The sequence below is a fragment of the Chiloscyllium punctatum genome, chromosome 35, assembly GCF_047496795.1.
Source record: "Chiloscyllium punctatum isolate Juve2018m chromosome 35, sChiPun1.3, whole genome shotgun sequence".
Classification (NCBI taxonomy): domain Eukaryota; kingdom Metazoa; phylum Chordata; class Chondrichthyes; order Orectolobiformes; family Hemiscylliidae; genus Chiloscyllium; species Chiloscyllium punctatum.
The window spans coordinates 8,177,239-8,190,416 of NC_092773.1; the positions used below are offsets into that span (position 1 = coordinate 8,177,239).

General features: G+C 55.6%; 1 protein-coding gene across 1 annotated transcript in view; it reads left to right on the forward strand.

Annotated features, from left to right (window-relative positions):
• Nucleotides 1–1,036: 1,036 nt before the first annotated feature.
• Nucleotides 1,037–13,178, forward strand: part of LOC140459613 (protransforming growth factor alpha-like) — a 34,978-nt gene continuing 22,836 nt past the window's right edge. The window contains exon 1 of the mRNA XM_072553899.1: nt 1,037–1,504. Coding sequence (XP_072410000.1) covers nt 1,465–1,504 — 40 coding nt within the window. The 5' untranslated portion in view covers nt 1,037–1,464. The remainder of the gene's footprint in view (nt 1,505–13,178) is intronic.

Consider the following 13,178-nt stretch of genomic DNA (forward strand, 5'->3'; position numbering starts at 1 on the left):
ATCTGGGTTTTGTGTTAACTCTCCTCATTGATAAGGTATCAGTCAATCCCAAGGCAGACAGCACAGGATCATTCAAATGTCACTATCAGAATTGTTCCAAACACTTCCCATCAAAGGAGGCTGGATCAGAGTGCATGGTCAGACTGGAAAACACAGGAAGAGGAGTAAGTCCATTCAGCTAATCGGGTCTGCTCCTCTATTCACTAGGATCATGGCTGAGGTAATCATGCTCAATTCCACTTTCCTCTTCCTTATTTACATGGTGTGGAGCCAATTACGCAAAGTGAGACTCTGCTTAAGGTGATCCACAGACTCCTTCATGTGAAAGGAGGCCATTCGGCCCATCAAGTCCACACCGCCCCTGTGAAGAGCATCCCACCCAAACCCCCTTCCCTATCCCTGTAACCCCACATTTGCCATAACTGAGCCACCAAGCCTGTACATCCCTGCACTCTTTGGGCAGTTCAACATTGGTCAATTCACCCTAACCTGCGCATCTTTGGACTGTGGGAGGAAACCCACACAGACATGGGGAGATTTTGCAAACTCCACGTAGACAGTCCCCAAGGCTGGAATCAAGCATGGGTCCCTAGTGCTGTGAGGCAGCAGTGCTAGCTACTGAGCCACCGTGCTCCCAATTTCTGCTGTTGGGTTTGAAGTGAAGGTTAGAGAAAGCCGAGAGGCTAGGTCTGCATGTTCAAGTGGAATGTGAACAGGTCTCGCTGTCTTCAGCCTGGAGACGGAGTGGGGGAGATGGCCCATTATCAATCGTTAGCCTCAGTGAGCACTGCTGTCTTCTGATTGGCATCACATTGCTGATTGTGGAGTCCTGCTGTGCACATTTTGTGCCTAATGGCAGTGACCCCACATCAATCTTTTTATTGGCAAGACAGCTTGGCCAAGAGGACCGTGAGAAATGTTCTGGAAATAACCCGTTTTAAAGTGGGGGTCGGGAGGAGGTGGTTTGGGGTAGATTTGCTCTGTCGAGTTGTTATCTGTCAAATGTATGTCACTCAGCTCTGAGTATAGACTGCAAGGGGGTGGGGAATTGTTTTGGGAAGAACGAGGTGTGAAGCAATTCAGATGTTACCCTGTCAGGATTTACCACAGTATGACTTGCGCTTTATCTTGCGGTTCACTATTTTCAGTTGAGCAACCTTAAATCAGAAACCGGGATGTGCCTGGGTCTTAAAGAGACACCAACATGTTGGAAGCGAAGTTGTGAAATTGCAGCCCCAGTGTCATCAAAGTGGTCATTTCAGAGTTGCCTCATTCAGGACGTGACCGCTTTAAGAGCTAGTTATTTAAGAAAAAGGAGCCTCCCTTTTGTCTTGCAGGTCCCACACACACACACACACACTCTCTCTCTCTCTCTCTTTCTCTCTCTCTCTCCCTCCTTGTGTGTCTCTGTGACTGACTGTCAGCAACATCACAGTGTGGAAAAGGGAGCAAGTGAGAGGGACCATGTTCAGTTTCTGTGCGGAAGTCATTCTCATCTTTTCAGGTAAGAAATGGCACAATTTTGTTCCCCTTCTAATTTTACAAGTCAGGAAATGTTTCAGTGGGTGTGCGGCAGTGTTTCCGAGAGCTGGGGATCTCACTGGGCAACCCATTGTGTTATTTCTGTTTGGATTCTGTGAGCAAGCATTCCAAAGGACGAGTCTGTACCTGTGTTTGGGCACCCTGCGCGTGTGTGTGTGTATGTGAGAGAAATCAGAGCAGCTTCATTGATTTGGTAAAGGCAGAATTCCTGTGTCCCCCTCATTCAGCCCTTGTCCTGCAGTTCTCCAGAAAGTGACTAACTCCTCAATGGAGTGAAGTCCCTGAGTGACCTGGACAAAGTGGAACCATGCCGGGATCGAAACAGGATTGAAATCCCCAGCTCCAGAGGAGGAAGCAAGTTTATCAGCAAGCTCAGGTCAGAAGTGCAGCCCTCCCTCACTCAGGCAGGTCAATCAGATGGGACAATGTAACCTGGAACAGGGGTCCCTTCCTGTCCCAACACCAGGAACCTGTGCCTGGGGTCACCCAGACTCTGAGGGGAGGATTAAAGTTGATTGCTGTTGGCAGAGCTGCCTGTGAGCAGGGCTCACTGTTTAGCCTCACAGAAGTCGCAACAGTTAATGCTCCTGATTCAGTAATCTGATTCCAGGGGAGAGTAAAAGGAGCACATTTTCCTCCTTGATTCACCGATGGATGGATTGTTGCAGAGCTCCTCGAATCCTGGCTGGTGTGAGTGCAGAACCTTTCAGTGTACTGACCTGTGGGGATAATAGGAGGGGCTCAAGGGGCTCAGTGATACTGCAACCACCCCTTCCCCCCACCCTCACCCATCCCCGCCAAGAAAATCGGATCAAAGCCCAGAGACTGAAAAAGTTGTCTTTCAAGGTGGATCAGCAGAGATCTATCTCACAGCCTGCTCAGCGTCACCACAACCTGAAGCTGTTCACAAACAGGGAGGAAGTCACATAGAAAACATTACAGCAAGCTCCCACAGCCATCACTGTGATCATCCAGTCACAGAGATGTAGAGCATGGAAACAGACTCTTCGGTCCAACTATCCATCCTGACCAGATACCCCAACTTAATCGAGTCCCATTTACCAGCACCCGGCCCATATCCCTCTAAACCCTTCCTATTCATATACCCATCCAGATGCCTTTTAACTGTTGCAATTGTACCAGCCAACACCACTTCCTCTGACAGCTCATTCCACACACGCACCACCTTCTGCATTAAAAGGTTACCCCTTAAATCCCTTTTATATCTTTCTCCTCTCACCCTAAACCTATGCCTTCTAGTTCTTGGCTCCACCACCCCGAGGGAAAAGACTTTGTCTATTTATCCTATCCGTGCCCCTCATGATTTTGTAAACCTCTATAAGGTCACTCCTCAGCCTCTGACACTCCAGGGAAAAGAGCCCCAGCCTGTCCAATCTCTCCTCCTATAGCTCAATGATCATGATCGGCTCCATGGTAACTGGATTGATCGATGATATGTGTCGAAGACCTGTTTCCCTTCAGAGAGGGGAGATTTCTTCCATAGACAGGACCCAGCTTGAACTGACCACCTGAAAGACAGCTCCTCTGACAGTGCAGCACTCCCACGTCTTTATCTCTGATTGAGAAAGAAACAGGTCATTTTGGAAGTGGTGTGAGCAGTAAAAGCTAGCGGGAGGGGGGCAGGTGATTTACTGTTGGTGGTTGGCCGAAGGAAAGTCCCATGGGTGATTGGGGACAGGAATTTAACTACTTAGTGTCAGTGTGAGAGCAGTTCCAGAGGGAGGGCTCTTGTGGTGCACTGATAATGTCCCAACCTCTGAGCCAGGATACCCAGGTTCAAGTCCCAGCTGCTCCACCGGGGAGTCACAACATCTCGGAATAAGCTGATTGGAAAATGCAAACCATATCGGGAGCATGGACAAGTGCTTGCAAGGAGCTGTGAGACTGAGCAGTCCATAAACTCTATCCCCAGACAAAAGCTTCCAGCTTGGAGTCAGATTGAGATCTTAGTGGTGACCCTCTGACAGGGCAGCACCTGCTCACTGTTACACAGGAGCATCAGTGTGAATCTCGGAGAGAGAGGGAGGGGGCTCAAACTCCCCCAAGTTTACAATTTGTAGAAGTTGTGAACAAGACACAAAACTAAGGAGTGAGCTTCAGTAAGATATCTCTGCTGGACGATTTTAAAGAATTACAGCTGCTGGAAATGATAAACAGGAACAGAAATTGCTGGAGAAGCTCAGCAGGTCTGACAGCATCTGTGGAGAGAAATCAGAGTCAACGTTTCAAATTGAGAACTGATAACTTGGAAAGAGTTGATTTTATGCAGAATACAGGGTGGGGGAAGTGGTGAAAGAGTTAACGATAGGTGGAGATACAGCCCAAAGAAAGAGGCAAGCAGTTGGACATATGAAGAGGTGGCGAACGTTCCTGCAAAGATATTGTTGTTGGTTCAAGTATTTCTGAACTCAGACAGCTGCAGGGAAATCGACAGTTCTGCGATCGATCACTGTAGGTTCAGCTGAAGACCATTGACAATTGAGAATCGCTGATGAATCAGACTGATTTCACAGGCTGATTCATCCTGGAAGCTATGACTTGCATTGACACAGCTCCATTCACGTCCTGTAGTGTCCCGTAATGTTATCCCCAGGTCACATCCGGAGTGATTCCAACAGGTGACTCAGTCCATCAGGGTGTTGAGTTTGCTGTTACCTGTTTGTTCTGTGTGTGTGTGTGTGTTTGGGGAGGGGTTTAATGAGAGGTGACTTCTGTACATGTTTCCAGATGTTTCTGACATGATGATTAGCAGGGCCCATCTCAGTTCCTGGTCTCACGAGATGGTACGGTCTTCCCCCAGAGTGCCCATGACATGATGGGTGGTGCTTTTTGCTGGCAACCCCAGGATTAACCCTTTCAGAGCTGTTTGCCCTTCAGTTAAAACTGAAGGGAGACGAGAGGCAGAGTGGTCTCGAGAGAGAAGCCCAGAGACTGGGGCTCACACTTGGCCCAACCTGGTGGAGTGATTCCACATGGACAGGCCAGAATTGGAAGGGTGCAGTGATCTCAGAGGGTTGTGGGATGGGATGGCGGGTGGGGGGTTGGTTTCTGAGATAGGGGAGGCTTACAGACCCAGGGAGAGTTGGAATGAGAATGTGAACATTGCAAGCCAGTGAGTCCATCCCACAAGGGGAGCTGTTCCTTGCTCTGGTTCCTCCACTTCAAGGAAGTGAAACAGTCCACTGTCTGCCTCAGCCATGGAAACAGACCATATACACCTGAAAGGGAATTCTGTCACACTGTGGGAGGATTGATGGCTGCAGGAGAGCACCCGATAGGTCAGCTGCTATCAGTAGGGTCAGGAGAGGGGGACGGATGGTCAGATAATGGATTGACGTCACGTTCAAGGGGAATGAGGGACAGGCATGATGGTGGGGCTCAGACTGCAGTGAGATAGACAGGCTGTTTGTGAATGGAGGAGCAAGCATGATGGGCTGAATGGCCTCCTGCTGCTTCAAACTCCTGTCTTCCAAAGGCTCTCACTTTGTGTATGTTCGCCAACAGCTTCTGTGTTTGCACAGGTCTCTCCTTGGCACAGATGTGAAGGAGCTACTGAGATATGGGCTAGTATTGAAGGACAGGCCATTTGTTTGGGAGGGCAGTGAGGTCCAGTTCCAGTTTGATAGCTACTGAGCATTCCCAGGAGCTGGGAGGTTGGGAGTGGGTTAGAATGGTGATGCTCAGTGGTCAGGAGTAAGAAGCTTTGGTCAGTGTTCCCTCTCTCTCTGTCTGTATGTGTGTCTCTATCTCTCTCTGTTTGTCTCTCTCTGTAAGCCCTGACCTACATGAGAAGGTTCCTCAGGACTTTCCCTGTGACCTTGAACTCTCTGAATCACCAGTGCAACCATCAGGGTTTCCATTCGGGTGAGTGACTCAAGTTCTCTCCACCCAGACTTGAGGAAACTTGACACCAATCAGGCTGACAGTGGGGTCTGACACTGACGCCCCCTCTCACTGGCATTCAGACACAGTGCAATGATGCAAGCCCTCCCAGTATCACATAGTTCCTTCTCAGAGAACCTTCTCCCTCACTGTACCTTGGTCAGACCTGTGGCCGCTGTCATTGTCTCAGGCAGATTGTAACAGACTCATCCCTGAGCCTCAGGAAATTGACTGATCCTGGGTTCACTCAGCTGTCCAAGCAGGGAGGTGATCTGGTAATTTCTGAGAGGCTTTCGCATGATGGAGCCTGGGAGGATGACTGGCCTGTGACTGACTGCAGACTCACTGAGCAAAGAGGCCAAGTCATCTCGCACTGAGCTGAGGAAGGATTGCTCTCGTGGAGGTGGGGTGGTGGGGGGCTAGTGTGGTATTAGCCCAGGGGACTGCAGCATCTTCAAGGCACAGAGCAGGCAGGGTTCCTAGGGATCGAGCTGTTGGATTCCTGAATGTTAGTGAGGAAAGTCTGTGGGACCATCTGATGCACCCTGGTCTCACCACTCCAGTCTACATCGACTTCATGCACTCACAGCTTTGTGTGGTAGGCCAACACTTCCTACCCATCCCTCATGGTCCCAGGGGGAGGGGCTGGGGGGTGGACTGCTGCTTCCTGAACTGCTGCAGTCCAAATGATGCAGATACACAGTGAGAGAGATGGGGAGGGAGTCCCACAGATGTTAGCCCAGTGACAGCGGAGGCTGAGCAATGGCTGAGGAAGCTCGAGAGGTGCAGAAGGGGGTGGTGCTGGAGTGGAAGGGTTTCCACAACATTGTCTTCCTGCGGGATCTTGCCTGTCCCCTGCTCATGGGAATTGGTTCATTGAATCCTGGCTGAAGAATGAGACAGGTCAGACTGAATAAACACAGCTTCCTGCAGCATTGTTCAGATGGCCAGAGTTTGAGATGGGAAGTCCCCAACTTGACGGGGCAGAACTCGGGTGAGATCATGAGTCATTGGGCTACCAGAGATTTCTGTTGTCAGGAGCTGAACTTGTGATGCCAAGCTCTTGGGGTGTGATAATGGATTTACTGTCAATTTCAATTACATCTCTCAGTGTATCTCTCTCCCTTGTTCCGTCTTTGCCACCCACTCCCTACACCTCACACTCACTGCCAACACAACACTGTCCAAGACATAGAACTCATTGACTGTTTCCTCAGGAAAATCTTAGTTTTGAATATTTCCCTTGAGCGATGTTGGTGGAGGGCACCATCTGAAGGGATTTCCTGACACTGCTGGGCTGTCAGTGATTGTCAGAAATGTCCTCCATCCACCAGAGACCATGGGGATAGTTTTAACTTGTCCTTCTTAGGGATAACACCTCCGACAGTGTGGCATTCCCTCAGCACTGACCCTCCGACAGTGTGGCATTCCCTCAGCACTGACCCTCCGACAGTGCGGCACTCCCTCATCACTGACCCTCTGACAGTGTAGCACTCCCTCAGTACTGACCCTCTGACAGTGCAGCACTCCCTCAGTACTGACTCTCCGACAGTGCAGCACTCCCTCAGCACTGACCCTCTGACAGTGCGGCTCTCCCTCAGCACTGACCCTCCGACAGTGCGGCATTCCCTCAGCACTGACCCTCCGACAGTGCGGCATTCCCTCAGCACTGACCCTCCGACAGTGCGGCATTCCCTCAGCACTGACCCTCCAACAATGCGGCATTCCCTCAGCACTGACCCTCCGACAGTGCGGCACTCCCTCAGCACTGACCCTCTGACAGTGCGGCGCTCCCTCAGCACTGACCCTGTATTGGTGTGGCATTCCCTCAGCACTGACCCTCCGACAGTGTGGCATTCCCTCAGCACTGACCCTCCGTCGGTTCGGCATTTCCTCAGCACTGACCCTCCGACAGTGCGGCATTCCCTCAGCACTGATCCTTTGACAGTGCAGCACTCCCTCAGCACTGACCCTCTGACAGTGTGGCACTCCCTCAGTACTGACCCTCTGACAGTGCGGCGCTCCCTCAGCACTGACCCTGTATTGGTGTGGCATTCCCTCAGCACTGACCCTCCGTCGGTTCGGCATTTCCTCAGCACTGACCCTCCGACAGTGCGGCATTCCCTCAGCACTGATCCTTTGACAGTGCAGCACTCCCTCAGCACTGACCCTCTGACAGTGCAGCACTCCCTTAGCACTGACCCTCTGACAGTGCGGCACTCCCTCAGCACTGACCCTCCGACAGTGCAGCACTCCCTCAGCACTGATCCTTTGACAGTGCAGCACTCCCTCAGCACTGACCCTCTGACAGTGTGGCACTCCCTCAGCACTGACCCTCTGACAGTGCGGCACTCCCTCAGCACTGACCCTCTGACAGTGCGGCACTCCCTCAGCACTGACCCCCCGACAGTGCAGCACTCCCTCAGTACTGACCCTCTGACAGTGCAGCACTCCCTCAGCACTGACCCCCCGACAGTGCAGCACTCCCTCAGCACTGACCCTCTGACAGTGCCCACTCCCTCAGCACTGACCCTCCGACAGTGCGGCATTCCCTCAGCACTGACCCTCTGACAGTGCAGCACTCCCTCAGCACTGACCCTCCGACAGTGCAGCACTCCCTCAGCACTGACCCTCTGACAGTGCAGCATTCCCTCAGCACTGACCCTCTGACAGTGCAGCACTCCCTCAGCACTGACCCTCTGACAGTGCAGCACTCCCTCAGCACTGACCCTCTGACAATGCGGCACTCCCTCAGCACTGACCCTCTGACAGTGCGGCACTCCCTCAGTACTGACCCTCTGACAGTGCAGCACTCCCTCAGCACTGACCCTCCGACAGTGCAGCACTCCCTCAGCACTGACCCTCCGACAGTGCAGCACTCCCTCAGCACTGACCCTCTGACAGTGCAGCACTCCCTCAGCACTGACCCTCTGACAGTGCAGCACTCCCTCAGCACTGACCCCCCGACAGTGCAGCACTCCCTCAGCACTGACCCTCCGACAGTGCAGCACTCCCTCAGCACTGACCCTCTGACAGTGCAGCACTCCCTCAGCACTGACCCTCCGACAGTGCGGCATTCCCTCAGCACTGACCCTCCGTCGGTTCGGCATTTCCTCAGCACTGACCCTCCGACAGTGCGGCATTCCCTCAGCACTGATCCTTTGACAGTGCAGCACTCCCTCAGCACTGACCCTCTGACAGTGCAGCACTCCCTCAGCACTGACCCCCCGACAGTGCGGCACTCCCTCAGCACTGACCCTTTGACAGTGCAGCACTCCCTCAGCACTGACCCTCTGACAGTGCAGCACTCCCTCAGCACTGACCCCCCGACAGTGCGGCACTCCCTCAGCACTGACCCCCCGACAGTGCGGCACTCCCTCAGCACTGACCCTCTGACAGTGCAGCACTCCCTCAGCACTGACCCTCTGACAGTGCAGCACTCCCTCAGCACTGACCCTTTGACAGTGCAGCACTCCCTCAGCACTGACCCTCTGACAGTGCAGCACTCCCTCAGCACTGACCCCCCGACAGTGCGGCACTCCCTCAGCACTGACCCCCCGACAGTGCGGCACTCCCTCAGCACTGACCCTCCGACAGTGCAGCACTCCCTCAGCACTGACCCTGTGACAGTGCAGCACTCCCTCAGCACTGACCCTCTGACAGTGCAGCACTCCCTCAGTACTGACCCCCCGACAGTGCGGCACTCCCTCAGCACTGACCCCCCGACAGTGCGGCACTCCCTCAGCACTGACCCTCTGACAGTGCAGCACTCCCTCAGCACTGACCCTCTGACAGTGCGGCACTCCCTCAGCACTGACCCTCTGACAGTGCAGCACTCCCTCAGCACTGACCCCCCGACAGTGCGGCACTCCCTCAGCACTGACCCTTTGACAGTGCAGCACTCCCTCAGTACTGACCCTCTGACAGTGCAGCACTCCCTCAGCACTGACCCTCTGACAGTGCGGCACTCCCTCAGCACTGACCCTTTGACAGTGCAGCACTCCCTCAGTACTGACCCCCCGACAGTGCGGCACTCCCTCAGCACTGACCCTCTGACAGTGCGGCACTCCCTCAGCACTGACCCCCCGACAGTGCGGCACTCCCTCAGCACTGACCCTCCGACAGTGCAGCACTCCCTCAGCACTGACCCTGTGACAGTGCAGCACTCCCTCAGCACTGACCCTCTGACAGTGCAGCACTCCCTCAGTACTGACCCCCCGACAGTGCGGCACTCCCTCAGCACTGACCCCCCGACAGTGCGGCACTCCCTCAGCACTGACCCTCTGACAGTGCAGCACTCCCTCAGCACTGACCCTCTGACAGTGCGGCACTCCCTCAGCACTGACCCTTTGACAGTGCAGCACTCCCTCAGCACTGACCCTCTGACAGTGCAGCACTCCCTCAGCACTGACCCCCCCGACAGTGCGGCACTCCCTCAGCACTGACCCTTTGACAGTGCAGCACTCCCTCAGTACTGACCCTCTGACAGTGCAGCACTCCCTCAGCACTGACCCTCTGACAGTGCGGCACTCCCTCAGCACTGACCCTTTGACAGTGCAGCACTCCCTCAGTACTGACCCCCCGACAGTGCGGCACTCCCTCAGCACTGACCCTCTGACAGTGCGGCACTCCCTCAGCACTGACCCCCCGACAGTGCGGCACTCCCTCAGTACTGACCCTTTGACAGTGCAGCACTCCCTCAGCACTGACCCCCCGACAGTGCGGCACTCCCTCAGTACTGACCCCCCGACAGTGCGGCACTCCCTCAGCACTGACCCCCCGACAGTGCGGCACTCCCTCAGCACTGACCCTCTGACAGTGCGGCACTCCCTCAGTACTGACCCTCTGACAGTGCAGCACTCCCTCAGCACTGACCCTCTGACAGTGCGGCACTCCCTCAGCACTGACCCTTTGACAGTGCAGCACTCCCTCAGTACTGACCCCCCGACAGTGCGGCACTCCCTCAGCACTGACCCTCTGACAGTGCAGCACTCCCTCAGCACTGACCCTCTGACAGTGCGGCACTCCCTCAGCACTGACCCTTTGACAGTGCAGCACTCCCTCAGCACTGACCCTCTGACAGTGCAGCACTCCCTCAGCACTGACCCCCCGACAGTGCGGCACTCCCTCAGCACTGACCCTTTGACAGTGCAGCACTCCCTCAGCACTGACCCCCCGACAGTGCAGCACTCCCTCAGCACTGACCCTCTGACAGTGCAGCACTCCCTCAGCACTGACCCCCCGACAGTGCGGCACTCCCTCAGCACTGACCCTCCGACAGTGCGGCACTCCCTCAGTACTGACCCTCTGACAGTGCAGCACTCCCTCAGTACTGACCCTCTGACAGTGCAGCACTCCCTCAGTACTGACCCTCCGACAGTGCAGCACTCCCTCAGCACTGACCCTCTGACAGTGCGGCACTCCCTCAGCACTGACCCTCCGACAGTGCGGCACTCCCTCAGTACTGACCCTCCGACAGTGCAGCACTCCCTCAGCACTGACCCTCTGACAGTGCAGCACTCCCTCAGCACTGACCCTCCGACAGTGCATCACTCCCTCAGTACTGACCCTCTGACAGTGCGGCACTCCCTCAGTACTGACCCTCTGACAGTGCAGCACTCCCTCAGCACTGACCCTCCGACAGTGCATCACTCCCTCAGTACTGACCCTCTGACAGTGCGGCACTCCCTCAGCACTGACCCTCCGACAGTGCAGCACTCCCTCAGTACTGACCCTCTGACAGTGCAGCACTCCCTCAGTACTGACCCTATGACAGTGCGGCTCTCCCTCAGTACTGACCCTCCGACAGTGCAGCACTCCCTCAGTACTGACCCTATGACAGTGCAGCACTCCCTCAGCACTGACCCTCCGACAGTGCAGCACTCCCTCAGCACTGACCCTCTGACAGTGCCCACTCCCTCAGCACTGACCCTCCGACAGTGCAGCACTCCCTCAGTACTGACCCTCCGACAGTGCAGCACTCCCTCAGCACTGACCCTCCGACAGTGCAGCACTCCCTCAGCACTGACCCTCTGACAGTGCAGCACTCCCTCAGTACTGACCCTCCGACAGTGCAGCACTCCCTCAGCACTGACCCCCCGACAGTGCGGCACTCCCTCAGCACTGACCCTCTGACAGTGCAGCACTCCCTCAGTACTGACCCTCCGACAGTGCAGCACTCCCTCAGCACTGACCCTCCGACAGTGCAGCACTCCCTCAGCACTGACCCTCTGACAGTGCAGCACTCCCTCAGTACTGACCCTCCGACAGTGCAGCACTCCCTCAGTCCTGACCCTCTGACAGTGCAGCACTCCCTCAGTCCTGACCCTCTGACAGTGCAGCACTCCCTCAGTCCTGACCCTCTGACAGTGCAGCACTCCCTCAGTCCTGACCCTCTGACAGTGCAGCACTCCCTCAGTCCTGACCCTCTGACAGTGCAGCACTCCCTCAGTCCTGACCCTCCGACAGTGCAGCACTCCCTCAGTCCTGACCCTCTGACAGTGCAGCACTCCCTCAGTCCTGACCCTCTGACAGTGCAGCACTCCCTCAGCACTGACCCTCTGACAGTGCAGCACTCCCTCAGTCCTGACCCTCTGACAGTGCAGCACTCCCTCAGTACTGACCCTCTGACAGTGCAGCACTCCCTCAGTCCTGACCCTCTGACAGTGCAGCACTCCCTCAGCACTGACCCTCCGACAGTGCAGCACTCCCTCAGTACTGACCCTCTGACAGTGCAGCACTCCCTCAGTCCTGACCCTCTGACAGTGCAGCACTCCCTCAGTCCTGACCCTCCGACAGTGCAGCACTCCCTCAGTCCTGACCCTCTGACAGTGCAGCACTCCCTCAGTCCTGACCCTCTGACAGTGCAGCACTCCCTCAGCACTGACCCTCTGACAGTGCAGCACTCCCTCAGTCCTGACCCTCTGACAGTGCAGCACTCCCTCAGTACTGACCCTCTGACAGTGCAGCACTCCCTCAGTCCTGACCCTCTGACAGTGCAGCACTCCCTCAGCACTGACCCTCTGACAGTGCGGCACTCCCTCAGTCCTGACCCTCCGACAGTGCAGCACTCCCTCAGTCCTGACCCTCTGACAGTGCAGCACTCCCTCAGTACTGACCCTCCGACAGTGCAGCACTCCCTCAGCACTGACCCCCCGACAGTGCAGCACTCCCTCAGTACTGACCCCCCGACAGTGCGGCACTCCCTCAGCACTGACCCTCCGACAGTGCAGCACTCCCTCAGTACTGACCCTCCGACAGTGCAGCACTCCCTCAGTACTGACCCTCCGACAGTGCAGCACTCCCTCAGTACTGACCCTCTGACAGTGCGGCGCTCCCTCAGCACTGACCCTGTATTGGTGTGGCATTCCCTCAGCACTGACCCTCCGTCGGTTCGGCATTTCCTCAGCACTGACCCTCCGACAGTGCGGCATTCCCTCAGCACTGATCCTTTGACAGTGCAGCACTCCCTCAGCACTGACCCTCTGACAGTGCAGCACTCCCTTAGCACTGACCCTCTGACAGTGCGGCACTCCCTCAGCACTGACCCTCCGACAGTGCAGCACTCCCTCAGCACTGATCCTTTGACAGTGCAGCACTCCCTCAGCACTGACCCTCTGACAGTGTGGCACTCCCTCAGCACTGACCCTCTGACAGTGCGGCACTCCCTCAGCACTGACCCTCTGACAGTGCGGCACTCCCTCAGCACTGACCCCCCGACAGTGCAGCACTCC